General features: G+C 49.3%; 1 protein-coding gene across 3 annotated transcripts in view; it reads left to right on the forward strand.

Annotated features, from left to right (window-relative positions):
• Positions 1-15,598, forward strand: part of GALNS (galactosamine (N-acetyl)-6-sulfatase) — a 52,997-nt gene that overhangs the window by 4,010 nt on the left and 33,389 nt on the right. Inside the window, exons 1-6 of one of the 3 annotated variants that reach the window (XM_078602103.1) lie at positions 5,541-5,559; positions 7,408-7,512; positions 10,771-10,894; positions 11,590-11,664; positions 14,546-14,648; positions 15,000-15,143. In XM_078602103.1, coding sequence (XP_078458229.1) covers positions 7,420-7,512; positions 10,771-10,894; positions 11,590-11,664; positions 14,546-14,648; positions 15,000-15,143 — 539 coding nt within the window. In that variant the 5' untranslated portion in view covers positions 5,541-5,559; positions 7,408-7,419. Of the gene's footprint in view, positions 1-5,540; positions 5,560-7,405; positions 7,513-10,770; positions 10,895-11,589; positions 11,665-14,545; positions 14,649-14,999; positions 15,144-15,598 lie in introns of those variants that run through there. The other 2 variants (XM_078602101.1, XM_078602102.1) reach the window with 2 other exon arrangements.

Genomic DNA, 15,598 nt, shown 5'->3' on the forward strand with positions numbered 1-15,598 from the left:
TCCCGGAGGGAGCGAAACGCGGCCTCCTCCTCCGGTCCCCATTTGAACTTCACTCCCTTCGCCGTTAGAGCGTGCAAGGGTTTTGCAATAGTGGCGAAGTGCTCAACGAACCGCCGATAATAAGAAGCAAACCCGATGAAACTACGCACGTCGGAAACGGACGTAGGTGTCGGCCACGAACCGACACAATCCGTCTTCGCGGGATCGGTGGAGATCCCCGAAGAATCGACAATGTGACCCAAGTATCTAACCGACCTACGAAGGAGGTGACATTTGGCCGGTTTAAATTTCAACTTAGCCGATCGCATTCGCAAGAACACCCCTCTCAATCGCTGGAGGTGTTCTTCAAACGTTTTACTGAAAACAATGACATCGTCCATATAAATCAAGCATGTATCCCACTGCAAGCCCGACAAAACCAGCTCCATAAGTCGCTGAAACGTCGCTGGAGAGGAGTGAAGTCCCATGGGTAACCGGTTAAACTGGAACAGCCCCCCTGGAGTCCGAAATGCTGTCTTAGGTTTCGACTCTTCGTCGAGCGGCAACTGCCAAAACCCCGATAACAAATCAAGAGTCGAAAAATATCGCGCACCAGACAATGCATCGAGGGACTCATCCATCCTGGGGAGCGGATACGCGTCAGCCACAGAGATCTTATTCAGGCGACGGAAATCAACGCAGAATCGCAGGGACCCGTCCTGCTTCTTAACCAGCACAATAGGCGCTCCCCACGGGCTAGAGGAGGGCGAAATAATATCGGCTTCTAGCATTTCGTTAACAGCCGACTGAACATGTTCCTTCTCCACGGGACTCAGTCGGAAGGGATTTAGCCTGACCGGCGCCGCATCGCCCGTTTCAATGTGATGGTGCAACAAATCCGTGCACCCAATGTCATACTTATGTTTACTGAATACATCAGAGAATTCAATGAGCAACTCGCGCAGCGCACCCAACTGCGCCGCCGACAAATCGTCCGAGGCAGCGCATAACGAATGGACCCACTCAAGGTCTTCCCTTGGCTCAACGTTCCGCGCGGGGCTCGAGCCCACCTGCGCAACCAACCCATCATCCACAGGGACCCGCGCCGCGTGAGCCAGCACGGTGCCCTGCGGAATGACAGCTGGTCGCGACCCCGCGTTCAAAACCATCACAAACGGATCCCTGTCAGCCCGCACCAAAGTGTGAGCCACCGATAAATCAAGACCCCCGACAGCCTTGTTAGAAGGACCCAAAAGCATACTTTGTCCCGAAGCCTCCCTCACCCATGGTTTCCGCAACCGGAGGGGAATCAACATCTGTGAACCCGGGGGCACTTGCACGGTCTGCGTCGCCACCGCTTGTATCGTAGCGCACGCCGTCCGAATGTCAGTAGGGCCCGTCAAAAATGAAATCCGGCGACCCGATGGCAGTTCAATGCATCGTTGATCGATAAGAATTTTAATAGGCATTTTAGCCAAAAAATCAGTGCCCAAAAGACACGGAACTGCCAAAGAAGACGAAACGAAAACGGGTCCCGACAATTTGATATCTCCAATGCAAATGGACGCCCTAACCTGACCGATAATGCCCAACGATCCCCCATTAGCGGCGTAAAATGGCACATCCACTGGAAGCAGCGGACGACATTGGACTGGAAGAATATTATAAATGAGGTCCGATATAATAGTTGCCGATGCCCCCGTGTCCACTAACACCCTAATCTCAACCCCATCAATAGATCCCGTAACAACGGACGAACCCGCCGAAGCAGCCACAATTCTATGCCCCAATTCCGCCCATTCAATGTCTCCCTGGTCCCGGCCGAACCCCCCTCGCCGAACCGAATCCCCGAACCTTAACCGGCCCTCCTCCGCCGCAACGCGGCGTCCCATGTGTGCCGAATAAACAGGCCGAGCGTGTGAGGTGCCGCGACTTGCCGGGGATTGTAGAGATGACTTGGGCTCTCGGTCGTCGTCCAGCCGAGCTCCCATGGCGCGCTGCCGCGGAGCGCGGCACCCGGACGCCACGTGGCCCCGGAGGCCGCAGTTATAGCACGTGACGAGGGTCGGAGTAGATCTTGGTTGCTCCGACTTTCGGCCCGATCGCAGAGGCGACCGGGTCCCCGGCCTCCAGTCCCCTGGTCGTCCCGTGGCGAACGCCTCCTCTCGTGGGCTGACGACTTGGGGTTCGGCGACCACCAAACCCAGGGCTGCGACGACAGCAGCGTTGCAACCAACGCCTTGTTTCCGTTGTAGGGCCTCGTGCGCTTGAATACTCGTGGCGACTCTCAAAGAAGAAATATCAATCTCGTCAGCTGTGTTGATAGGGACCCCCAGGTCCTGCGCCAACTTAAGCAGCTGCTCCAAAACCATCGCGTCTTGGCCCTCCTCGTCCATCCGAGGGAACGCAGCATCAGCAAGAGCCAGCAACGCCGTGCGATAGGCCAGCGCGGTCTCCGTGGCCGCTTTCCGTCTTGCGTAGAAATGATGGCGGCACGCCGAGGGAGGTCCGTAGACCCTGGCCAACAAACCCAGCGCATCCTTCAGCGTGGAGCGGTCCGACTTCCGTGCAGCCCTGAAGGCCGCGAGCGCATCGTCGTCCAGCATGGCGGGCAACGCCCGCAGCGCCGTAGCATCGGACCACGCTGACATCTCTTGATGCGCCAAAAACCTTCGCTGAAATTGGCCCCAGTCTCCGCCTTCCGCCTTGAAGGCTGACAACGTGGGCAGGCGCTGCTGAAAAATGAAGTCATCCGCCTCGTGGTTCCTCTCCGCCTCTCCGTCGGTGTGTAAGATGGCGGCTCCAGCAGCAGACGTAAAATGGCGGACCCCCTCGCGCGCTGATGACGTCGATGCGCGCGCTTGGGAACCCACCACCACGTGGCGCTCGCCGTTCCCGCCAAAAGTAGGCCCAGGCGCAATGGCGGGAATCCCCCATTCGTTTTGGCGGGAATCTGCGGGGCGACCTTGTAAAATGTCCCCCACCGTCCCCGCTCCTCCCGACGAGCTGATCTCCGCCAAGATGGACGCGGCGGCGAGCAGCAGCTCCGCCAGTCGGGAGTGCGCCTCACGAAGCCCGGCGTCGGTCCCCGGTCGCTCGGCCGGCGCCGTCGACGGATTCTGTAGCGTGGGCAAGTCCTCCTCCTCACCCCCCGCCACCAGCGGCCCCGAGTTGTCCAGGTTTTCCTCGCGGTCAATCCCGTGGGTCCTACGGGTCTTCCTTGTCTCCATGCTTGGAAGCCCGTTTCACTTCTGACGCCAGATGAAGTATTGGAAAATGACGGCAGGAAACTCCTTGACGGGAACACACTTCTTTTATTAAATCTTGACTTGTAACGATACAACGCGTGGCCTCTCTTCTTCACAATGCGGTCACCATACAACGGTACAACTCGTGACCTCTTCTCTCCGCCCTACGCTTCTCTTGACTCTCTTAGATTCTGTGCTGCTGGCTCTCTGTGCCTCGTGTAGACTCCGCGCCTCGGCTACACTCTTCTCTCGTCTCGTGTAGACTCTGCGCCTCTGCTACACTCTCCACTCGCCTCGTGTAGACTTTGCATCTCTCTCTGGCTACACCGTATGCATACTCGGCTCGTGTAGACCTTTCTCCCTCTCTGGCTACACCGTATGCATACTCGGCTCGTGTAGACCTTTCTCTCTCTCTGGCTACACACTATACATCGCTCAGCTCGTGTAGACCTTTCTCTCTCTCTGGCTACACACTATACATTACTCAGCTCGTGTAGACCGTTCTCTCTCTCTGGCTACACACTATACATTACTCAGCTCGTGTAGACCGTTCTCTCTCTCTGGCTACACACTATACATTACTCAGCTCGTGTAGACCGTTCTCTCTCTCCGGCTACACACCTATACCTTACTCTCCTCTACTCTCCATTACTCTCCTTTACTCTCCTCTCCGGGCTCTATCTCTGCACCTTCGTCTTCATTCTTAGATGGTTCCACTTCTGCCCCCCTACTCCTCTGTGCATCACCTTATATATCTCTTCTTCCCGGGAGACGGAGCGGATGCGGACCTCAACGTCGGCACCGCTCCTCAGTTACCCAATCACCACGCGCTATCTCTACGATCCGTTTCCGCCCAGCGCGTGTTTCCACTCCCCGACCAATCACACCGCGCTGCCACCCGATCACTCCCTCTCAGCGCGTCACCGGCACACAGCCAATCAGCAGCACTACCCCCACCCGCGCACTGACGCCTGCTCCTCCCCGTCAGCGCGCGTCACCACACACACACCCGTACATACGCGCTGGCACACGACGTATACACCCAGCGCGTATCACCACTACACATACAATGAAATAAGAAATGGTAAACAAGTAAAAACAGCAATGTAATACAATACACTATTAGACATTGTAAAAAAAAAAGTCTATCCCATGAGTTAGTGAATTTTTAAATATTTTAGGTAGGAAATGAGTTTTCAAATTCAGATCTTTTTCTGGGTTGGGACCCCCAGACACCCTGGAAGATTTGGTCCCCCTCAATGCTGACTCCATGGCTACGGCCTTGCTTCTAGCGAGGGTCACCACCAACACGGGGTGGTGCCATGACGCTGGATACGAAGTGGGGCTATGGGGAGAGCGTGTGGAGGGGTGTGGGGAGCGCGTGGGGTCCGTGGCTACGGGAATGAGGGTGGTGGTGGGCGTGGACCCTAGGGATGGAGGGGAAGGATTGGGGCCATGGGGGTGGACCCTAGGGATGGAGGGGAAGGATTGGGGCCATGGGGGTGGACCCGAGGGATGGAGGGGAAGGATTGGGGCCATGGGGGTGGACCCTAGGGATGGAGGGGAAGGATTGGGGCCATGGGGGTGGACCCTAGGGATGGAGGGGAAGGATTGGGGCCATGGGGGTGGACCCTAGGGATGGAGGGGAAGGATTGGGGCCATTGGGGTCTACCCTAGGGATGGAGGGGAAGGATTGGGGCCATGGGGGTGGACCCTAGGGATGGAGGGGAAGGATTGGGGCCATAGGGGTGGACCCTAGGGATGGAGGGGAAGGATTGGGGCCATGGGCGTGGACCCGAGGGATGGAGGGGAAGGATTGGGGCCATGGGGGTGGACCCTAGGGATGGAGGGGAAGGATTGGGGCCATGGGGGTGGACCCGAGGGATGGAGGGGAAGGATTGGGGCCATGGGGGTGGACCCTAGGGATAGAGGGGAAGGATTGGGGCCAGGGAGGAAGAGGTTGGAGGTCTTGAGGGAGGAGCGGAGATGGGGGGGGGGCTCGATTGCTTGATGTGGAGGGGAAGGTTTAACAAGGTTGCACACATGCTGGGAACCCACGTGAACCCTCCAGGTGTCTACGATCTGGCCATGATGCGGATCTTCTCTGCTTACCCAGGTCGAGGCGGCTTGGGTCTAGGGGCCATCCATTTAGTATGGAGGAGGGAGGGGGTTAACCCAAATGCGTACGATAATAATTTGCCTACATTGGCCTTGCTGCTATTCAGCCTGACACATTGCGCGTGATGATGAAAGTCCGATATAATACGTCACCTGTTCGACTGGGTTCAGTCGGCGTTTGAAGCTAGCGGACACGAGACACGCCTTTTTAAAGGTACGCAACTTAATTCTTTAGTGCAGCCGGCGGTGGACTATCTGTTTGCTTAAACACGTGAATATTGTTAACCCTTGGTCGTTTCTGCGTGGATTAAATATCGGCCGTTCTATAGGATTCGGGGTGAGGGGTGCGTCTGGCAAACGTACGCAGGATGGGGGGGGGGTGTAAAAAAGTCCGCGTGCCTACAGGGAGGGGGGGGGTCAAGTTTTGACAGATTTGTGCGTACGGACTCAATGGATGGCCCCCTATGGGGTGACTCGATATGTTTACCCGTGTAGCCCCCAGGCTATGGAACGCTCTTCCACGAAATATCAGAGGGATCTCTGAGTCTGTGGATATTTAAAAAATGCGCCTTCAAACCTATTTATACGCTTCCTATTATTAAAATTGTATTTTATTGTTATTTTAAAAAAATGTATTCATTAAATTTGTATATCGAGTGTCTGCTGGGCTGTGTCCTGTACGGCGCTTTGAGCTTCTTGATGAACAGCGCTGCTATATAGATGTAATTATTATGAAACACACGGCGCCGTGTGTTGCGTTAATAATTTTTTTGCTTACATTTTCGGGTGTGTTTTCGCCTTGTGCAGATGCGTATTGTATATCAACCGTGGAAGAATTAGGTTTTCCAGCCGTCACACGAATGTGGAATTTCCACCCACTGGCTCGGATCTGTCAGTGCAGATGAGGACGGTCCATAGCTGGGAGACGCGCTGGCGTCTGAAATGTGTGTGTAGTGTGGCCCACTTGTGTGTGTGCGTAGGTCGACTCAGCCTTAAATGAGTAGTGTGTAAACATCGACACTGGGGAGACAAAGGTGGCCGGGCACGGTTCTCACCACCCATGTGTCATGCAGGCCTCCATAGGTGCTCGCAAATAGCACTTGCCCCCAACGGGTCTGCTAAGGCTATACGGGGGATATTTGTATTTGGTGTGAAAATGTGCACTTGTACGTTCGCAATGTTGGGGGTGGTCCTCGCTTCCTTCTGCCATCACCGCAGTTCTTGCATAACGGACACCCGACCTTAGTGGGATTTTTACGGATCAGTCACACCACGTTTTCTCATGTAACAGCTGCTTATGCTCTTGATTTCTATTTGTTTCGTGGCTGTGCCGTTTGATTCTGTACATTTTGGTGACCCTGGTCAATTCCTGCAAATTAAACTACCTAGCTCTTGAGTCCTCACCCGGTAAAAAAATAAACTTGAACATATTCTTGGTTCTTTCAGTAAAGTCACGTAGAAGGGGAATAATAAAAATAAAACAATAAAATTCTCACGACGTTTCGATTGCAACACAAGCAATCGTCATCAGGTGTGAAAACCACAGCAAGACATTTTTTGAAAAAAGTGGCAGGTTTTTTAAACGTGAGAATTTTATTGTTTTATTTTTATTATTTTATTATTTCCCTTCTACGTGACTTTACCGAAAGAACCAATAATATGAATCCCTGCAGTCACGAAAGCTTTAAATCGAAAAATTAAACTTTAACCTTCGTCCGGCGTTAGGTCTTCCACTTCATCTCTGACCTCTGGGTGCCACTCCAGTGCCGGTCTCCATAACCAAGCACCCTTGCCGTCCTCCACAATTGACCCATCCGTTACAAACTCCATTACTTCCTAGCCAGTTTTCTTCTAGGAGCTTCCAATATGTTTTTTGTTGTTGCAATTCAATCACGAAATTTTCAGTAAATTCCACGGACATGTATCTTGAAAGGTCAAGGTTATTTCCACAATGCTGGGACCCCCTCTGAGAAGATAAACGTGGAATAAGAGTATTGACGGCTCAATACTGATTCCACATCTCAAGAGTTGAACTGTTTGTTTCTGTGCTTGCCATTCACAGGCACGTGCCGCAATGTGTGGGGTGGTGGTTGTGCTCCTATGCTCGCTGTGCTTGGGTCTGGCCTCCAGCTCCAAGCCCAACATCATCATCATGCTAATGGACGACGTGAGTACTGTACCTATGGCCAGCAACTACACCACAGGTCGCGCACGCTCATGCTGAGATGCTAATTAATCTAAACTAAAAACTAAACTATTTTTTATTTTACCAGGTAAGGCCCACTGAGCGACCTGGCCACAAATGGTAGCCCAATGAAGTGGCTTATCGTGTGGAAATGTATAGCAGCCAAATACTCTACCACACGACCACGGGGAAAACATGCAAACTCCAAATATACAGGTGTCAGTCGGGATCTAACCCACAACCTTCTGCATATCGGGCGAGGTAGTTAACATCTCGCCAGCGTGGCGAGATGTTAACTGTATAATACAATTTGGATTCGTGTAGCGCGTAAATGCAGCCGCATTTTGAGATGCCGTACAAAATCGGCGTGATTGTTTTCTAGAGGCAGTCAGTCATAGAGAAAAAAAATAAAGGTCTTGAGCCCTGGGCTTTAGCGGAGGCAGGGGAGATGACCGGCAAGGACGGGTGGGGAAGTCAACTGTCCACCTGTCCGTGGGCCAGTGCTCAGTATCATTGATGGCCAATTAGTCATTTGTGGACATTCTAAAGGTCTCGGTTGACATCTCTCGGAGTGATACTTATCTTACCGACCCTGGAAGAATGATGTGTGGCTTACTGAATCATGTTTGGGCTTTTCTAATTTACATGCTCAAATAACAGGGTTCCCCCAGCCAAGTGGTGTGAGCCCCCTGGATTGGCACTTAGTTATTTTCCAATGCTTACCTAAGATTGTGCTGTATGGGGAACTGTCCTCTGGCCATCGCGACATAGGGATACCACGAAAGCGATACAAAGACTCCCTGAAGAAGTCCCTCACTGCTTGCTGCATCGATCACCGTCAGTGGGCAACACAAGCAGCTGATCGCAACTCCTGGCAGCACACAGTCCACCAGGCCACCTCCTTCTTCGAAGATACCCGCAGGGCCCGTATGGAGGACAAAAGGAGAAGGAGGAAGAACCATGATCCCTCAGCACCCATCCCAGATCAGACCTATACTTGCAGCCGTTGTGGCAGGACCTGCTTGTCCCGCATAGGCCTCGGCAGCCACCAGCGTGCTTGCAGAAGACGTGGATGTCCTTCCTAGATCTTCGTTCGCGAAGCCAAGCCATGATGATGATTTTCCAATGCATTGTCTCAAAAGAACCAGAGATCACACTTTTTCAGTGGAAGGACCAAAATTCTGGAACGCCTTTGCGTTTGAGAGGTGTCTCGCTGCAACTCTGCAGAGCTATAGAAAGCAATGCCAGGTATTTATGTCCACCAAAGCTTTCAGTTAAAGGGTGTCTGGTTAGGAAGACAAAAATATTATTGCATATCTTATGTAGAGTGCTTTTGAGGTGCTTGAAGGCAAATGCACAGAAATGTGTAAATTTTTTTGTGCTTTTGCAATTCGGTTTTGGATTATTAGTGCAGCCAAGTGCAACTGCTCATCAAGACGCCGTAGAAATAGGCTGACATGCATATCCGGAGAATATTGAGATATCCGACGGCGTGGGGATTAATGTTGCAATCAAAAATTGGGACATCTATTATAATTCTCTTGGATTTGATCAATATTAAGCTTCTCAGCTGACTGAACTTTCCATTTTTGTTGGATAAAATATTAAGCACACAAAGGAAACATGAAAGTTTGCTTTTCCCCCCAATGTATTTTGCCTCTAACATAATTACGTGAAAAAGAAATACATCATGGGACCTCCCTTGCCAGTATCAAAATATAAGATTAGGTTTTACCCTTTCTGGCAATAAAACAGTTTGTGTTAAGATGTTAAAACACCAAACTGAAACCTTTTGCAAGGATTGATGTCTGCATTAACCACATATACTTGTGGTGAACATGCAAACAAAAAAATGCTCTGATAGTATATGCATTGTCTTTGAAACTGATTGGTCCACACCAGAGATAGCTTTCTTTAGAGCCTAGTCTCTAACCTTGTTAGACCAGAGGATGCCAAAATGCAGACATGATTCCTTGCAAAAGGTTTCAGTTTGGTGTTTTAACATCTTAACACCTGTTTTGTTGCCAGAAAGGGTAAAACCTATTCTTATAAAAAAACATACATTAGTAATATGTTTTACAAAAATATTACATAATACATGTACATTAAACAAACACACATATTCTTAGGTCTTTCGGTAAAGTCACATAGATAGGGTAAAAAAAAAATAACTGTATTAAAAAAAGACGACCGCTTGTGTTGAGAGTTGTGACGTGAATTCAAATGTTTAAGAATGGATGTGGGTCAAAGAGAAAAGGTGCAGCCCTGAAATTACTTTCATCTGCCCCTGTTGGCAGATTGGCCTCCACTAGAGGGAGCTCTAGAGAGACACTATATGGTATTTGGTCTACTCTGGCAAGCTGGCCACACGGCTTGGAGGAGGTGGGAGCACACATACTTTATCCCACCAAATGTGACTGCCAATCGTGTATCAACTACTGATGGGTCAGACAGAGGTAGGGCGATTGAGGACACTTGCCCAATGTTTTGACCGCCATGCCAGGAAATCGAATTGAATTGTCCAGTGTACTAACCAATGCACCACAGGAGCATCCCTGAATGGACAACATTAATAACAATAAAATGTATGTTTGTAACGTGCACAATATTTCACAGACGTAATTAATCGCGACACTTCAGGTGCAGAGCCAAGCTCAGTTTAGCTCGGAAGGCAGGGGAAAGAGGTGGGGACCTTTAAGTGTCTCTTAAAAGTCGGTGTACTTTGAATGCTGTGAATGTGCAGCGGGACCTGATTCCAGACGGTGGGGGCTGCTATCGAGAAACAACGCCTGGCAGTGACGGCCCTAGTCCGTGGTGTAGAGAGGAGGAGGCTGTGAGCTGCACTGCAAAGTTCTACCGTGAGTTGTAGTGCAGGGGGAGATAACGAAGAGGGATCCGGAGTTGAGTGGAGTTTAATACTTCAGGAGGGTCCCAGTGAGCTAGGAAGCTCTAAATGCCTTCACAGCAGGTGGACGACTGAAAGTAGAGGCACGGTGGCACAGGCGGGCGGTCTCGTAGCTTACCCATCTGGTAAAGAGAAGCCAGCGGAGGGAGTGGAAAGAGCTGAGGATGGCCGGTGCCAAGCATGATGCAGGCAAGATGGTTTTGCAACCGTTAAGAGTTTGTTGATGAAGATCGAGTTTAGTGCACTACGGACGGATTGGTGTCATGGGATATGTTGGTTGTGCTCGCCACATCTGCCGGTCTATTTTATGGTTTGCTGCTGCTGCTTCTGTGCAGATGGGCTGGGGAGACCTGGGAGCGTTTGGGAACCCAGCCATGGAGACCCCAAACCTCGACCGCATGGCGGCCGAGGGGATGCTGCTGCCGGATTTCTACACGGCCAACCCGCTCTGCTCGCCCTGTACGCAGCCTTCGTGTACACGCTCACCCTGTCGCACATTCTACTTCGTTGCTAAATATAATATGCGCCGATCAAACATCCTGCCACTCTCCTGTAAGTTTCGCTGAACTGGGACAGATGACAGCAGCAAGGCAGTGGCAATGTTGCTTGTTCAGTGCCCTTGTAATGGCTTGCAATGCCACGGCACTATAGAAATTGGCATTAATGAATGGCGTGGGTACACAGCAACACAGCACAATAGGTTAGTAAAGTAGCACAATGCTGCTGCATTGTATCACGCTACGAGGGTGATGTGCATTGAAAGTACTTAGGAATAAAATATTTAAAAATACTTTTTACAAAAACACGCTTTAATAAAATTAAAGCGTGTAAAAAAGTGTGTTTTTTTTTGACATTATTGGAGCGAAGAGGAGAGCGGTTTGAGATTGAAAGGGCCTAGAGGTAAAGAAGAGAAGAATGGTATAACTCCACTTAATGTGCGCAGTCACTGGGGACCAGGCTGAGACAGTTTACTATCGTTGAGAACTAGGTTCCATCATGGGCGGCTGAAAACCCATGTTTTGGTGCTTTGGGTTTACTTAAGACATGACCTTTATTAACCATTCTTGTTTGGCATTTTCTTCTCGGACTAATGAGCCACAAATGCTAACACGCCGTTTTCCGTCACCCCACCCGATGGTGTTTATGGCTCACAGCGCGAAGTTCACTCCTCTCTGGCCGCCTGCCCATCCGAAATGGCTTCTACACGACCAACGCACACGCTCGCAATGGTGAATCGCACAGCACGGCGCGGTGGCTCCCCTGTGAACGCTCACCTTCCCTGCTCTGAGGCGGGGGGAGGAGGGCAAGGTGCTGTCAGTCAAATCGAGCAGCGGTCGGTGCTGACCTCTGCAGGGGGCACTGAGGCCGTGGTGGAAATCCTGCGTTTCTGTAGACAGAGCCAGGTCTTCCCGAGGACACCGCCTGTTGATGCTCTGCAAAGTCGTACTCATTTTTCGATCACGGAGCGATGACGGGCTTCACTGATCCACAATTGTGATCATAATTCAAATATTTATTTAGGGTTTGAACTCAAACACTCCCCATTGTAAGCCAAGTGCTTTAGCACAGCACCACCTGGCCGGAGAGTTGAATACAAACATCAAATTGACTCCGTCTTGTGACAAATGAAACTGATCACTTTGGTGATGCTGCATTGGCAGCGGTGCACAAGCACACTATACGATGGCCCCTTCACATGGAGAAAGACGATTGCCTAAAACGTCAACGATTCTATATGTTGTTTTCTTTTAAGTTCCAGTGTTATTGATGAACGTGTCGAATCCTGTTGTTAATTCTCCTTTGTGTGCTCTTGGAGTGGTTGTGTGGCGGTTACTTTACCGCGCTGCATTTCCATTAACCGTGGTTCCGATGCTACTCGCGATGCTCAGCGACAGTGGCAACTGGTATCTGAACATGGCGTGGAGTTTCCCCTCGGTTGACGCGACCTTAATTGCGTATTGGGCGCGACGTGTGAAGAGACAAAGGTGGTCGTGCGTGTATGCCACACAATTGGTGTGCCGGCCACATTTGGATGCTTGCTATCGGCACTTGCATCTTGTGTCGGTGCTTTTCAGCCGAGGAACCTCTAGTTTCCCCAATACAGAATCAGAATATTTACACTGGAGGAATCTGATGAGCTATGAAGCTCTTTTTTCACAGATGTCCAGTAGGGGCGGGTAAGAACATTCCAACAACAAACAGTACAAAAACACGATATTCGTGCAAAGTACAAGAAAGGTAAACAAATCACCCAAACGCATACAGATTCAACTAAACCATACCCACCCTACCAGGAAAAGCCCACTGAGGTATATTAACTTATTTTTCAGAAGCGACCTGGCCACAAATCATAGCTCAACAAAGTGGCTTCATCATTTGGATATTTATATCAGAAAAAATATCTAAATAATTTATGGCTTACTGAATAATCTACGATAATTGGTACATAATTATACACGTAGTTTTGGTGATCTGTGCATAACGCCTGACACTGTACACTGTGTGTAACGCTGCATAGGCTAAGTGGATTTTCACGTAATTTTAAATATATTTTGTTTTTCATGAAAGGCTTATCAAAATTGTCACTAATTTGTCAAGATGCAAAAATCCAACCAACATCAAAGTGCTGATTCAACAAAAGTCACCTCGAGGAAATTTTTTGGGAGATTATCGTCAATTTACACGACATGTGATATATATAGAGACATTTTTAATTAAATAATATTAGATACAATCTGTACGTTTTAGTCATTTTCATTAACTTAAAACTGTTACGAACCCATCATATGACGGGCAATTACACTAATTTTATTATAATTTAGAGCTGTTGGTCAGTACACTGATGGATATTGGCCCCCTCCACATTGTATTATCAGTCCTAGGGGCTGTCTACCCAGACTGCACCATGCTGGTCAGTGTGAGGGTTGTTGAAAGGTAGAGATATCACTTGCCACTGATTTTAGCCATGACCAGGACTCAAACTGAGGGCACCAGATTCATATCCCTCCTTAAACCATGGCTCTGCCTGCAAATAAAATTATATATAATTACAACAGAATGAAAATATTAAATATAAGTACATGCAGAATATACGCGTGCATTATATGTACACTTGCATCTTAAACAGGTTCCTCCTGTATCAGAGCCTAGAGACTCACTTGAATGTTTTCTATTTAAGACCGGGATCAGGTGGAGGGCTTCACTATTCTGGCAAATTGCTCGATGATGCTGGATGTAATTACCAGTGAAACGTCGTACTCAGAAATTATAAATGTTGTGGATTCACTCTTCAACACACCGGTGGGCTAAAGTAATGATCTATTTTGTCTTTTGTCAACGTGACACATTTTTTACTGATTGGCCGTGTCGGGTGGTGGAGGGTTGCGACACATTTATAAATAACGCAATCTAACCCAAAAACCTTTATTATGAATACTCAGTTTGTGACTGTATATGTATTTGTGTTTTTGTTTCTGGCCAGATGATGTTGTGGTTAGCACGTGCAATTTTACAATTCGGTTTCAACTCGTGCATTGGGATTTTTCTCAGCCTGCCACTTCCTCAAGGTTTGAAGCTTTCATGACTGCAAGGATTCATACTCTTATGTTTTTTCGGTAGAGTCACGTAGGTAAAAATAAATAATAAAAATAAATAATAAAATGATAGAAATAATAATTGAAATAAAATAATAAATCACGACGTTTCGGGCGCAAAAGAGCTCTTTTGCCCACTTCAGCAATTGTTTCTTGCTGTGGTTGTACCCACCTGATGACGGACGCTTGTGTTGTGCCCGAAACGTCGTGATTTATTATTTTATTTCTATTATTATTTCTATCATTTTATTATTTATTTTTATTATTTATTTTTTCCTACGTGACTCTACCGAAAAAACAAAAGAGTACTTCCTCAAGGGTTGGTTAAATGAGTACCACTTTGTGGGAACTCGTTATTAGTTGTCCTGTGGAGATCCTGTTGCCTGCGACCAGAATGAGCAATTGCCACGACTGGCCCAGCTAGGGCCACCAATAGAAATATGAGCCCTGTTCTGTTGCACGTACATCGTGGAGATTCTTTGATTTGATTTGACTTTGTGTGTGCGAATGTGTGTAGCGTACACCCCCCAACAGATTGTTGGTGGTATCCCTGACTCTGAGCTGCTGTTGCCAGAGCTGCTACAGAATGCTGGCTACATCAACAAGATTGTGGGGAAATGGTATGTGATGAGCATACAATTATTTTATTTAGTTTTTTTTCAGTGTAGCCAAGTGCCACTGTTCTTCCCCCTTGCTTTCTCGGTTTGTGCACCACTTTACGGTACAGGCCTCAGAGCAGTGTTCTTTATTTCAAGGCCCGCGGGCCACTGGCTGCCCCTGGTGGCCTTTAGTGCGGCTACTGACGTGCGGCCCCCGACAATACACAACGTGTGAAAACACCCCTTGCAGACGGTGTGGCAGCCCTCACATTGATGATGTCTTATCGACGAAAGTGGTCCCCCCTCTGAAAATTTGTGAAAGACATTGCCTTAGAATGTTTACTAACACAATTGTGACAAAATAATTCACAGGCACCTGGGACACCAGCCGCAGTTCCTGCCCCTCCGGCATGGCTTCCACGAGTGGTTCGGCTCCCCCAACTGCCACTTTGGGCCCTACGACAACGTGGACACTCCCAACATCCCCGTGTACAACAACAGCGCCATGCTGGGCAGGTGTGTGCCGAGTAGCTATGGGAAGGTGCATCCTACAAAAGCAGATGGACATCTGAGCTGTGAATCACGGGCTTTCGGATGCAAGTTTTAAGCTTTATTGTTATTTTTAAAAAAAAGGAGACTCACAACTGTGCGACTTTCAGGCGCACCGTATTCTTAACGCCAGGGGGTGACGTCACAGCCGCTAGAGCCTTTGGGCCCAGATTCACAAGGCTGCAAGCCACCCATCCCAATGTGCATGCGATGTTAATACCCATAAAATCCACACAAGCACTTCATAAACCTACTTGCTGTACCACCTTGCACTGGTCAAGTCATAGCCCTGCACGTGGGTGGTGGAGCACGCATGATGGTCTCTGCATGACCCCCCCCAACCTCGGCCCCAAAGCGCTATGAGCGGCACGATATAATTACAAAATAGTTGTCGAAGCAAGGGATTGGCTGTTATACGAGGG

Source organism: Lampetra planeri, chromosome 17 (genome assembly GCF_965212315.1).
Source record: "Lampetra planeri chromosome 17, kcLamPlan1.2.h2, whole genome shotgun sequence".
Lineage (NCBI taxonomy): Eukaryota > Metazoa > Chordata > Hyperoartia > Petromyzontiformes > Petromyzontidae > Lampetra > Lampetra planeri.